The sequence below is a fragment of the Chiloscyllium punctatum genome, chromosome 10 (assembly GCF_047496795.1).
Source record: "Chiloscyllium punctatum isolate Juve2018m chromosome 10, sChiPun1.3, whole genome shotgun sequence".
Classification (NCBI taxonomy): Eukaryota; Metazoa; Chordata; class Chondrichthyes; order Orectolobiformes; family Hemiscylliidae; genus Chiloscyllium; species Chiloscyllium punctatum.
Genome location: NC_092748.1, coordinates 117,554,511 through 117,568,341, shown reverse-complemented (window position 1 = coordinate 117,568,341; position 13,831 = coordinate 117,554,511). Strand labels below are relative to the sequence as shown.

The 13,831-nt window shown below is 43.0% G+C and overlaps 1 protein-coding gene across 3 annotated transcripts in view; it reads left to right on the top strand.

Moving 5' to 3' along the window:
- Positions 1 to 13,831, top strand: part of LOC140482489 (ATP-binding cassette sub-family B member 6-like) — a 245,549-nt gene that overhangs the window by 51,228 nt on the left and 180,490 nt on the right. For all 3 annotated transcript variants that reach the window (XM_072580030.1, XM_072580032.1, XM_072580031.1), the window contains one exon: positions 7,383 to 7,572. In XM_072580030.1, the coding sequence (XP_072436131.1) occupies positions 7,383 to 7,572 (190 nt within the window). The remainder of the gene's footprint in view (positions 1 to 7,382; positions 7,573 to 13,831) is intronic.

Sequence of the window (13,831 nt, the reverse complement as noted above, 5' to 3'; positions counted from 1 at the left end):
TGGTCAGTGAGGATGCAAAGATCATCACCAAAGGCGCAACAATCTCCTCCCTCGCTTCCTGTACTAATCTTGGATATATCATCTTAGTTATATCCCATCTGGCCCAGGGGACTTATCTATCCTCAAGTTTTTCTGAATTTTAGCATATCCTCCTCCTTCATATCAACCTGTTTGAGTATCAGCCTGTTTTACGCTGTCCTCACAAGCGACAAGGTCCGCCTCAGTAGTGAATACTGAAACAAAGTATTCATTAAGGACCTCCCCTACCTCCTCCGACTCCAGGCACAAGTTCCATCCACTTTTCCTGATTGGACCTACTCTCACTCTCTTGCCATCCTCTTGTTCCTTACATAAGTGTAGAATGCCTTTGGGTTTTCCTTTAATCCTACTCGCTAAAGCTTTTCATGCCCCCATCAACTCTCCTAAGTCCATTCCTCAGTTCCTTCCTGGCTACCTTATAATCTCTAGAGTCCTATCTGATCTTTGCCGCCTCAACCTTGAATAAGCTTCCTTCTTCCTCTTGACTGGATGTTCTACATCCCTTTCTGGATTAGTGGTGCTGGAAGAGCCCAGCAGTTCAGGCAGCATCCAAGTAGCTTCAAAATCGACGTTTCGGGCAAAAGCCCTTCATCAGGAATAAAGGCAGTGAGCCTGAAGCGTGGAGGGATAAGCATCTGCAGTCATTCTTTTTACCTTGTTCTACATCCCTTGTCACCCAAGGTTCCTTCATCCTACTATTGCTTCCTTGCCTCTGTTGAACAAACCTATCCAACACTATCAGAAACTGCTCCCTAAATAACCTCCATATTTCTGTTGTGCATTTTCCTGAATATCTGTTCCCAATCTAGGCACTCCAGTTCCTGCCTAGTAGCATTGTAAATCCCCCTCCCCTAATTAAAGACTTTCTTGTACCGTCTACTCCTGTCCCTTTTCATAACTATAGCAAATGAACTCAGGACTTGAATTAATGTATACTGTTATCATGTTGTAGCTATTACAGAGACTTGGTTGAGAGGGGGGCAAGACTGGCACCTTTTAATGTTTTGGGATTAAGACGTTTATCTTTTAAATATTCATTCACAGGATAAGAGTATCATTGGCTAGGCCAGCAATTGTTGCCAAAAGGGCATTTAAGAGTCAATCCCATTACTGTGGGTCTAGAATCTCTCATAGGCCAGTCCAGATAAGGGTGGCAGTTTCCTTCTCTAAAGTACACTAGTGAATCAGATGGCTTTTTCATGGTCATCATTAGAGTCTTAATCCCAGATTTTTATTGAAATCAAATTCCATCATCTGCTGTGGTGGGATTCGAGCCCCCATTACTTGGGGCTGTGTATTAATACTCCAGTGATAATACCACCTGGCCATTCAGGTGAGATAGAGAGGGATATAAAAGTGATGGTGGAATTACGTTACTGATGTAGCAAGAAAAGACAGCAGTACTGGGGAACGGCACTATGGAGTAGAGCTGAGGAGAAAGGTGCAATCACTTCGATATGATCGTACTATAATCAGCTCAGTCAGACATGCTGCTGAGCCACTCTTGGTGATGGGCATTGAAGCTTCCATCCTGAATACATTTTGTATCATTGCCACTCTCTCAGTATTTCCTCCCAAATGTTGTTCAACATGGGGAAGTACTGATCCATCAGCCAAGGGAGGATGGTAACCAGCAGGAGATTTCCTTGCCCATGTTTCACCTGAAGCCATGAGACATCGTGGGGTCGAGATTTAATGTTGAGGAGTCCCAGGGCAACTCCCTCAACCATATACCATGGTGCTGCCACCTCTGCTGGATCTGTCCTGCTGATGGGACAGAACATATCCAAGGATGGTAATGGTGGTGTCTGGAACATTGTCTATAACGTATGACTATGCCAGTCTGCTGCTTGACTAATCTGAGACAGCTCTCCCAATTTTGGCACTCTTCCCCTGGATGTTTGTCTGCTCTTTGGAGGGTCAGTGCGGACTCTATGGCCTTTTTCAGAATGGGTCAGGCTACAGCTGGAATGCTGTAAACAGTTTTGGGTCCCATATGTAAAAAAAAGCTGTACTAGCATTGGAGACAGACCAGAAACACTTCTCTGGACTACTCCCAGGTACTGTCTTATGAGTAGATTGGGCCTGTATTTGGGATATAGAAGAATGAGAGGTAACCTTATTGAAACATACAGGATTCTTCGGGAACTTGACAAGTAGATGTGGAAAGGTTGTTTTCTCCTTGCAGGAGAGTCTAGAACCTGATGAGGGAACAGCACTCCGAAAGCTAGTGCTTCCAAATAAACCTGTTGGACTATAACCTGGTGTTGTGTGATTTTCTTTTTAACTAAACCAGCGTCTGTTCTCTCGGAAAAAGGCATCATACATTTAAACCTGATGAGAAGGGTTTCTTTGTAGAAAGGTGAATCTGTGGAATGCTTTAATGCTAAGTCACTAAGTATATACGAGTCTGAGATAGATTTATTGATCAGAAAGGAAATTGAATATTCTGGGGAAAGGCAGGAAAGTAGAGCTGAAGATGATCAGAACAGCCACAATCTCACTGAATGGTGTAGCAGACTTAGCTCATTTCTGCTTCTACATCTTGTGGTCTTGTGTGGAATGATGCTACTACAACTTTGAAGTGCAGGACTTTTAGAAACTGGCGACCAAGTACCCTGTTCAACAGGTTTGCTTGCTATCCGATTACAGCTAGGAAAGACTAACCAGTACATTCCTCTCCCATAAAAATTTCTGACAAGGTATGGCTGTGGTAGCACTATTCTAATCCTATTTTGGTAGAAAATGCCTCCTACACAATGCAGGTAAGCATACCTGACATGACTATTTGGTTATCAAACATCAAAAATCATTCTTTCAGGATATAAGACTGTCACAATGATCTATAAACATGCACACCTGTTTTTAATGTATTTGTTAATACAATGACAAAAGATTAAAATCTCTTTGCATACACCTTTTGCAATTAATGAGGTCACTGATTGATTGATTTATTTTTGGTCATGTGGTACTTTGTTACAAAATAAGGTGAAATATGTTGTATGATAATGCCACTCACCAGCGCCATCTTAGAACACAAAAATAGACCAAAACATAGAATATCAAGCCAGAAAAATAAAGGAAGGAAAAGGTGTTAAACGTTACTGTTCTCCTCGTTATATGCTCTGCCATGGATCAAGAGCTGGTGGCCAGGCATGTGTCCCTTCACTGTCCACTTGCCACCAGAAACAAAGTTGCCACTCTTTGGTGTCATCTTGCCTCCCCGAAGTCCTCGACACCACTAAGTCCTCACTGAACCTCACCGCTGCTATTGTACTGGCCCGAACTCAACTCCACCACCACCGTGAGTCTGCTTTGGGCCCACCTCACCGATGCCGCCAGGTCTCCAATTTGGCTGCTGCCTCCATGAATTGAGCTGGACACCGACACCGTCGGGGACCCAACTCTCCTCAGCTGCAGCAGCTATGACCCAGCGCGAGGAACACCTTGACAATGTAGATGCCGCCGGGAACCCAAACCCACCACCGCCACGTATCCATGCTGGTCCCACTGGAGTACCCACCGGGCTCACTCACCACCAATTCAACAAGAGACAACTAAAATAAGAGGGGGAAGAGGAAAAAAAGAGAAGATTAAAAAGAGCCCCGGTCTCGCAAGCACTATTCCACCATCAAATTACTGGCAGAGAATGTGTACATAGAGACTTTGAGAGTCCCTGCCCAGTGAAAGTATCTGTCATTTATTTTTTATGAGCTCATTTGAAGTGCAAGGATCGAAATCTGGAATCCCAATTTATCTCCCATGGTGAATGCATTGGAGAACACTAGGCAGGCTTGGCCACAGTCTCGGTCAACCACGTGTGTTCTTCTGTTCTATTCCTCAAGTTTTTGAGTCCCTTGGGTGAATTTGTAATTCCACTTGTGCCATCACATCTTTAAAATTTTGTTTTTATTCTTCCAAGGAAGTGATTGTCATTGTCAAAGGGGACATATGTTGCCTATCCCTGATTCGCCTGTGATCTGAGTAGCTTATGGTCATTTCAAAGGGCTACTAAGCATCAAACATACTGCTATGGGTCCAGAGTAGATTTTATTCTTTCACAGGATGTGGACATCACTGACCAGGCCAAACTTTATTGCCCATCCCTAATTACCTAGAGGACAGTTTACTGTCAACCACATTTCTATGCATCTGGAGTTATATGTAGGCCAGACTGGGTAAGGATGGCAAATTTCCTTCCCTAAAGGGCAAAGATGAACCTGATGGATTTTTGTGGCAGTCAGTGGCACCATTACAGAGTCTGGAGGAACTTGCAGGTGCTCCCATATATCTACTGCCCTTGTCCTTCTAGATTGTAGCGGTCATATGTTTGGAAGGTGGTATCTAAGGAGCCAGTGTGTATATATATGTCGTGGATTCGGTGATTGTAATGCCATTGAATATCATAGAGTCATAGAGATGTATAGCATGGAAACAGACCCTTCGGTCCAACCCGTCCATGCCGACCAGATATCCCAACCCAATCTAGTCCCACCTGCTAGCACCTGGTCCATATCCCTCCAAACCCTACCAATGTGAAGGGGTGATGGTTAGATTGTCTCTCCCTTATTGGAGATGGCCATTGCTTGATATTTGTGTGTTACAAATATTAGCTGCCACTTTTCAGTCCAAGTCTGGATATCGTCCAGGTCTTGCTGCAGTTGGACATTGACTACTTCAATATCTGAGGACTTGTGAATGGTCCTGAACATTGTGCAGTCATCAGTGAACATCTCCACTTCTGACGTTATGGTGGAGTGAAGGTGGGCCGAGGGCACTACCCTGAGATTCTCCGGCAGAGATGTCCTTGGAGATGAGAAAACTGACCTCTAACAACTACAGCCCATGTTTCTATGTGTCATGTTTGACTCCAACCCACCTAACTCCAATCAATATAAATTACAAAATGTTGAGGCCTTTGCACAGTCTCCCTTTCGGGACTCCGCTTATCATTTCCTGCCAATCAGAAGAAGACTGTCCTCTGGCTGACAGAAAACAATGTTCTGTTTATTACTAATGCATTACCTAAGCTTTAGTTCTACACTATAACCTTTTCAGATGATACCTTTATTAATTGCCTTCTGGAATCCAAGTCTGTAAGTTCTACGGAGCGTGTTACACCTTCAAAAAATACTAATAAATTAGTTAAGTATGATTTCCCTTTCAGAAAACCAGGCTAACTCTCCCCAGTGTGGAAGAAAGTGACAGCAGCCATAATTATGAATTCCTTCCGCCACTATGGGCTCAAGCAGACAATGACTCAGCAAGATACTGAAAACATTGGTTGGCTAGCCACACATAATGTGAAGGCTCGTATTGTTCACGTAGTGAGAGACCGGCGCAGAAATTCAACCAGCGACAACTATGAACCTACACAATGAGCAATGAGAGAGATGCAGTATGTTTTTAATCCGAGACCACTAAATGTCCGTCTCCAGAATTATTTGCTTTCCTTACTGAAGCAGCAAAGTGTGTGGATATGCTCCAGGATTTTGCACGGCAGCGCAAAATCATGTTTGACTATGTTAATGACTTGGCTGATAGAATATTGTTGGATGAGTGCTATGCAAAGCAGAAAAGGATCAGACTTATACCAGACACACATCTGGAGTATATAGTGGGGCAGAAAATAAATCTTGGAGATGATGAGGAAATATAACGATGGAAGTACATTAATCATGGGTGACTTTGTTTCCTTGTAGATTGGGATAGTCAGATTGGCTGGCTGAGGAAGAAGTCCCCATGTATTTAGGACAGTTTCCTAGGACAAAATGTTGTGGTCAAATTAGGGAACAGCTTAAAACTGTATAAAATTTCATTTGAGGTATTGTGTATGATTCTGGTTGCCACATTGCAGGAAGGATGTGGAGGCTTTGGAGAGGGTGCAAAGGAGTTTTACCAGGATCTTGCCTGGATTGGACTGTATTCGCCATAAGGAGAGGTTTTGACTAGAGTATCAAGGCTAAGGGATGACCTGATCGAAGTATATAAATTGACAAAAAATATAGATAGTCAAGTCTTTTCCCCAGGGTGGAAATGTGAAATACTAGGTTTAAGGTGAGCGGGGGAAAGTGTAAAGGTGAGGCAAGGTTTTTACACAGGATGGTGGCTGCCTAAAATGTGCTCTGAGGGGAGGTGGTTGAAGCAGATTTGATAACGTTTAAGAGGCATTTAGAGAGACACACATGAACAAGCAGGGAGTAGAGGGATATGGACCATATACAGGTAGATGGGATTAGTTTATTTCATATCATAGAATCCCTACAGTATAGAAACAGGCCATTTAGCCTAACAAGTCCGTACCAACCCTCTGAAGAGCATCCCACCCAGACTTAACACCCTACACTTTGCCTGTAACCCTGCATTTGCCATGGCTAATCTACCTAACCTACACATCCCTGGACACTACAGGCAATTTAGCATGGCCAATTATCTAACCTGCATGTCTTGACTGTGGGAAGAAACCGCTGCACCCAGGGGAAACCCACAGACAATGGGAGAACATGAAAATTCCAAAGATGTGCAGGTTAGATAATTGGCCGTGGGTAGTCTCCCAAGGGTAGAATCGAACCCAGGTTCCTGGTGCTCTGAGGCAGCAGTGCTCACCACTGAGCCACAGTGCTGCACAATAGTTTAGAATGGGCATCCTGATTGGCACAGATGTGGTGGGCCGAAGGACGAGTTCTGATGTTCTATGTCCTATATGGGCTAAAACCTGAGACAGAGTTGCTTACTGGATAGGCTGTCTGTATTTAAAAGTTCATTAAGTCACCAGGACTGAATGAGATGTTCTTGAGGACACAGAGGGAAATAAGGTTAGAAATGGTGGCAGTACTAGCTGTAATCTTCCAATCCTTGTTAAGTATATGTGTAGAGCCAAAGGACTGGAGGATTGCAAAACCTAAATGCTTCTTTAAAAGGTACCAGATTGGAAGGCCAATGGATTTCGCTAGAGTTGAAGTGAAGGGTAATTATTAAGACTGCAGGAGGTGGTAAGCGGTGTTTCACAGGATCAGTGCTGGGACTCCTGACTTGTGCTGCATAATGTGAAGAAGCATGAAATGATACAGTTTGATGGGAAGAATTGAATATCTTTTTAAGAGATGAGAGTAAGGTATTCATATTAAGAGCAAGGACATCCTGCCGTAGTTATGTAAGGCTTTATTGAGACCACATTACAATACCACATTTATAGCAAACGTATAGCTATAAATTTATATCTATAAGTTGGTGTTGCGTGATTTTTAACTGATTTATAATTTGGTGTTTGAATGAAAAATTGGAGTCTTCATTTCAAAATTTTTTGATACTTGGCCTCTGAAGTATTTTGTTCTTCTTTCTAGCCTCTCTTGAATCGGAATGGCACTAGTCAATCAACATGGAAAGACTTCCGTAAAAAGGTGCAGTTGCTTGTGCCCTACATGTGGCCAAAAGGGAATATATTACTGCAGGTCCTGGTCCTGTTCTGCTTGGGTCTCCTTGCAACAGAACGAGTCATTAATGTGTTTGTGCCTATCTACTACAGAAACATTGGTAAGTTCTTAAACTTTTTTTTGAGCAACCCTGAAAAAAATAACTTTTGTGCTTACACTGAATATGAGGAAGATGCTGTAAAGTTGGAAATATTCTCCATGTGACAAGGTATGTCAGTACGTCTTCAGCGAGACACCAAAATTTGCGGTGTAGTGGACAGCGAAGAAGGTTACTTCCGAGTACAGCAGGATCTTGATCAGATGGGCCGAGGAGCAGCAGATGGAGTTTCATTTAGATTAATGCAAGGTGCTGCATTTTGGAAATGCAAATCAGGGCAGGATTTATACACATAATGGTAAGGTCCTAGGGTGTGTTGCTGAACAAAGAGACCTTGGAGTGCAAGTTCACATTTCCTTGAAAGTGGAGTCTCAGGTAGATAGGATAGTGAAGAGAGCTGTACAGGATATTGGTTAGGCCACTTTTGGAATATTGTGTGCAACTCTGGTCTCCCTCCTATAAGAAGGATGTTGTGAAACCTGAACAGGTTCAGAAAAGATTTACGAGGATGTTGCCAGGGTTGGAGGGTTTGAGCAAGAGGCCGGGGCTGTTTTTCCTGGAGCATCAGAGGCTGAGGGGTGACATTAAAGAGGTTTATAAAATCATGAGGAGCATGAATAGGGTAAATAAACTATCTTTTCCCTGGGTCGGGGGAGTTCAGAATTAGAGGGCATAAGTTTAGGGTGAGAGGGGAAAGATTTAAAATGGACCTAAGGGGCAACTTTTTCACGCAGAGGGTCGTAAGCATAGAGGAAGTGGTGGAAGCTGGTACATTTACAAAATTTCAAAGACATCCGGATGGGTATATGAATAGGAAGGGTTTGGAGGGATATGGGGCGGGTCCTGGCTGATGGGACTAGATTGGATATCTGGGTCAGCATGGACGACTTGGACTGAAGGGTCTGTTTCTGTGCTGTACATCTTTATGACTCCAAGTGGATGATCCTTCTCGATCACTTCTGGAGTTCCATATCATCAATTATGCTAGTCTTTTGCCAAATCAATTCACTCCAAACGATTTCAAGAAACACTGAAGATACTAGATACTGCAAAAGCTATGGGCCTTGACAATATTCCAGGCGAAACTGAGGACTGCAGATGCTGGAAACCAGAGTCTAGATTAGAATGGTGCTGGAAAAACACAGCAAGTCAGGCAGCATTCGAGGAGCAGGAAAATCGACATTTCAGGCAAAAGCCCTTCATCAGGAATGAGGCAGGGAGCCTCCAGGGTGGAGAGATAAAAGATTATCTCCTCTGATTCTGCCTGACCTGCCGTGTTTTTCCAGCACCACTCTAATCCTGACAAACTGTTCCAATACAGCTGAACATTGGCATCTACCTGACAATGTAGAAATTTGCCCAAACATGTTCAGTGGCAGAAAGCAAGACAAATAATGGGCGGCACGGTGGCACAGTGGTTATCACTGCTGCCTCACAGCGCCAGAGACCCAGGTTCAATTCCCGCCTCAGGCGACTGACTGTGTGGAGTTTGCACATTCTCCCTGTGTCTGCGTGGGTTCCTCCGGGTGCTCTGGTTTCCTCCCACAGTCCAAAGATGTGCAGGTCAGGTGAATTGGCCAGGAGGTAATAAGGGGTAAATGTAGGGGTATGGGTGGGTTGCGCTTTGGCGGGTCTGTGTGGACTTGTTGGGCCGAAGAGCCTGTTTCCACACTGTAAGTAATCTAATCTAATCTAAAACCCAATCCAACAATTATCACCCTATCAATCTATTCTCTATCATCTGTTAAGTCAGTAGTCTGACGGCACCAGGTTATAATCCAACACGTTTATTTGAAATCACAATGTTTTGGAGTACGGCACCTTCTTCATTTCACCTGACAAAGGAGCTGCACTGTGAAAGCTTGTGATTTCAAATAAGCATGTTGGACTATTTCCTGGTGTTGTGACTTCTGACTTTGGACTGGGTGGACAACACTGGCACCTCCACATCATGGCTATCATGAGTAAAGTGACAGAAGATGTCATCAACAGTGCAGTCAAGTGAAACTTCCTCAGAACTAACCTGCTCACTGACGCTCCTTATTACAGCCTTAGTAAAGACATGGAAAACCCAAAGGTGAGGTAAGGGTTACTGCCCTTGGCAGCATTTGGCTGAGTATGATAACAAGGAGCCCTCACAAAACTGGAGAGAATGGGAATCAAGGAAAACTCTCTTCTAGTTGGAATCTTATCTAGCACAAGGGAAGATTCTTGTGGCTATTGGAAGTCAGTCATCTCAGCTTCGGAGCAACACTGCACTGGTTACTCTGGGTTGGTATTTTTAATCAACCTGTTCAGATATATTATGATTCACTGTTGGAGCAGGTGGGATTGAAATAAACTTTGATGTTTTAAAAACAATTCACATTATAGAAGAGGAAGTTCGGGAGACTTTAGAGAATATAAAGGCGGATAAATCTCCGGAACCTGATCTAGTGTATCCCAGAGGTCGTGGGAAGTACGAGAGGAAATATAGACTTCTGAGTCTGACTTTGGTTGTGGGTAAGTTGTTGGAGGTGATTATAACAACAGATCACATTTGTGGACATTTAGGGAGATAAAAATTGATTAGGGCTAGTCAGCATGGTTTTGTGCAAGGAAAATCATGCCTCACAAACTTGATTGAGTTTTTTGAGGAAGTTAGCAAAAGATTGATAATGGCAGAGCAGTAGACATTATTTATTTGGATTTTAGTAAAGCCTTTAACAAGTTTCCGCCTAGTAGACTAATTTGTAAAGTTAGGTCAATGGAGTTTAGGGTGAGCTTGCCAATTGGATACATAATTGACTTAACAGCAGGAGACAGAGTAATGGTGGAAGGGTGCTTTTCTGACTGGAGGCCAGTAACAGTGGTGTTCCACAGGGATCAGTTCTGGATCATCTTTTGTTTGTCATTTTGTATAAGAGATTTGGATGAGAATATAGAAAGCATAATTAGTAAGTTTGCAGACAACACCAAAATTGGAGGCATAGTGGACAGTGAAGGTTTTCTAAGATTACAAAGGAATCTTGATCAAATGGGTTGATGAGCTGAAAAATGACAGATGGAGTTCAATCTAGATAAATGTGAAGTATTACATTTTGGTACAACAAACAAGGGTAGGGCTTCTGCAATTAAGGGTAGGGCCTTGGGTAGAGTTGTAGAACAGAGGGACCGAAGAGTGCAGGTACATAATTCTTTGAAGTTTGTGTCACATGTGGACTGGGTGATAAAGGAGGCATTTTTCAGACTTGCCTTCATTGCTCAATCCTTTGAGTATAGGAGTCAGGACATTATATGGAGGTTGTACAGGACATTGGTGAGGCCTTCCTGGAATATTGTGTCCAGTTCTGGTCGCCCAGTTATAGGAAGGATATTATCAAGCTGGGGAGGGTTCAGAAGAGATTTATCAGAATGATGCCAGGTATGGAAGGTTTGAGTTATAAAGTAAGGCTGGTACTTTCTTCGCAAAGGAAATGGAGAGGTCACCTGATAGAAGTTTATTAAATAATGAGAGGTACAGATGGAGTTGACAATAGTTGTCTTTTCCCCAACATGGGGAATTTCAAGACTCTGGGCACATTTTTAAGGTGAGAGGAGTGAAGTTTTATAAAGACATGAGGCAAATATTTTACACAGAGTGGTTCCATTATGGAATGAACTTAGAGTCATAGAGATGTACAGCACGGAAACAGACCCTTTGGTCCAACCCTTCCGTGCTAGATATCCCAACCCAATCTAGTCCCACCTGCCAGCACCCGGTCCATATCCCTCCAAACCCTTCCTATTCATATACCCATCCAAATGCCTCTTAAATGTTTCAACTGTACCAGCCTCCACCACTTCCTCTGGCAGCTCATTCCATACACGTACCAACCTCTGTGTGAAAAAGTTGCCCCGTAGGTCTCTTTTATATCTTTCCCCCTCTCGCCCTAAACCTACGCCCTCTAGTTCTGGACTCCCTGACCCCACGGAAAAGACTTTGTCTATTTATCCTATCCATGCCCCTCATAATTTTGTAAACCTCTAGAAGGTCACCCCTCAGCCTCCGACGCTCCAGGGAAAACAGCCCCAGCCTGTTCAGCCTCTCCCTATAGCTCAAATCCTCCAACCCTGGCAACATCCTTGTAAATCTTGGATGCAAGAACAATGACAATGTTTAAAAGACATTTGGATAGATATGAGTAGAAAATGTTTGAAGGAATATGGACCAGAGCAGGCAAGTGGGATTAGTTTAGTTTTGGATTATGTTCAGCATGGACTAGTTGGACCAAAGGTTCTGTTTCTATGCTGTATGATCTATGATTCCATGAACCAGGGCTTCCTGGTTTATCGGTAGGGATATTACCACTGTACCACAAGAACCCTTCCTAACAACCTTATGCTGCTGTCATAAGGTCAAACATTCACTGTGTATTGAATACTGTTCACCACCATTCGTGACTCTCCACACTGGAGCAGCCTGTATCCATGTGTAGCAAGGACCTGGACACCCTTCAGCCTTGGGCTAGCTAGTGATAAGTAATATATTTGTACCATATTAGTGACAGGCAATAATTTTCTCGAACAAAAGACAATCGACCCATTGCCCCTTGAGACTCATTGGCATTGTCATCACTGACTCCTTCACTCGGTTTACCAATGACTAGCATGGTTTTGTGCAAGGAAAACCATGCCTCACAAACTTGATTGAGTTTTTTTGAGGAAGTTACCAAAAAGATTGATAATGGCAGAGCAGTTGACGTTATTTATTTGGATTTTAGTAAAGCCTTTGACAAGGTTCCGCCTAATAGACTAATTTGTAAAGTTAGGTCACATGGGATTCAGAGTGAGCTTGCCAATTGGATACATAATTGGCTTAACAGCAGGAGACAAAGTAATGGTGGAAGGGTGCTTTTCTGACTGGAGGCCAGTAACCAGTGGTGTTCCACAGGGATAATTCTGGATTGTCTTTGGTGACATATTAGTGACCGGCAATAATTTTCTCAAACAAAAGACAATCCACCCATTGTCCCTTGAGACTCATCGGCATTGTCATTACTGACTCCTTCATTCTGTTTACCAATGACTAGAAGTTAAATTAGAGAGTGTGTTGCTGGAAAAGCGCAGCATCCAAGGAGCAGGAGAATCGATGTTTCTGGTATAAGCCCTTCATCAGGAATGATCATTTCCTAATGAAGAGCTTATGCCTGAAACGTCAATTCTCCTTCTCCTTGGATGCTGCCTGACCTGCTGTGCTTTTTCAGCAACACACACGCGACTCCCATCTCCAGCATCTGCAGTCCCTTGCTTTCTCCCAGAAGTCAAATTAGAATGTCATATAAATATCTTGGCTACAAAAGCAGGTCAGAGGGTAGGAATTCTGCAACAAGTAACTCGCAGTTTCTTTTCCCAATGTCTGTTCACCATCTATAAGTAGAAGATGCCGAAACTCAAAGGTCAGCCAATCGTGACTGACAAAGGAAATTAGGGATTATATAAGATTAAAAGAAAAACCTTAAAATAGCCACAAATAGTAATACATTTAAGCTTAAGAAGTTCTTTAAATACAGCAAAAAGACACCCAAAAACTGCTACAAAAAGGAAAACTGTAATGTGAATTCAATCCAACAAAGCACATGAGAATAGACTGCAAAATCATCTCCAGGTGTGTAAAAAGTGAACTATTTAGCTTGGATGAATGTAGGTCAATTTAAAAAAAGATTTAGGAGAATTTATAATTGATAAAGGGGATAAATGTATTATATTTGGATTTCCACAAAGCTTTTAATATGATCCGTGTCGTGATTGTAATTAGGCCAGCCTAGTAGATCTCATAGAATACGAGTTCCCTGATTGAGGCTGTTAATCTGGTCCAATCAGGGAGCCCTGGCTGACAGACAAGAACAGGAGCGTCCGAGGTTCTATTCACTCTGAGGGAACTGGCCCTGAGGGAGCTGGATCAGTGTTAAGGACTCTCTATGTGAAAAATAAAGGGTGACTTGGTGACAGGATACTGAATTCTGTGGATTTATTTTTTAAAAAGTTCATTTGTGGGATGTGAGCATTGCTGGCTGGCCAGCATTTATTTTCTGTCCTTAGTTGCCCTTGAGAAGATGGTGGTGAGCTGACCTCTTGAACCACTGCAGTCCATTTGCTGTGGGTTGGCCTACAACATTATCAAGCAGAGAATTCCAGGAGCTTGACCCAGAGACCGTGAAGGGACGGCGATAAATTTCCATGTCAGGATGGTAATTGGCTTGGAGGGGAACATGAATGTGGTAGTATTCCCATTTATCTGCCA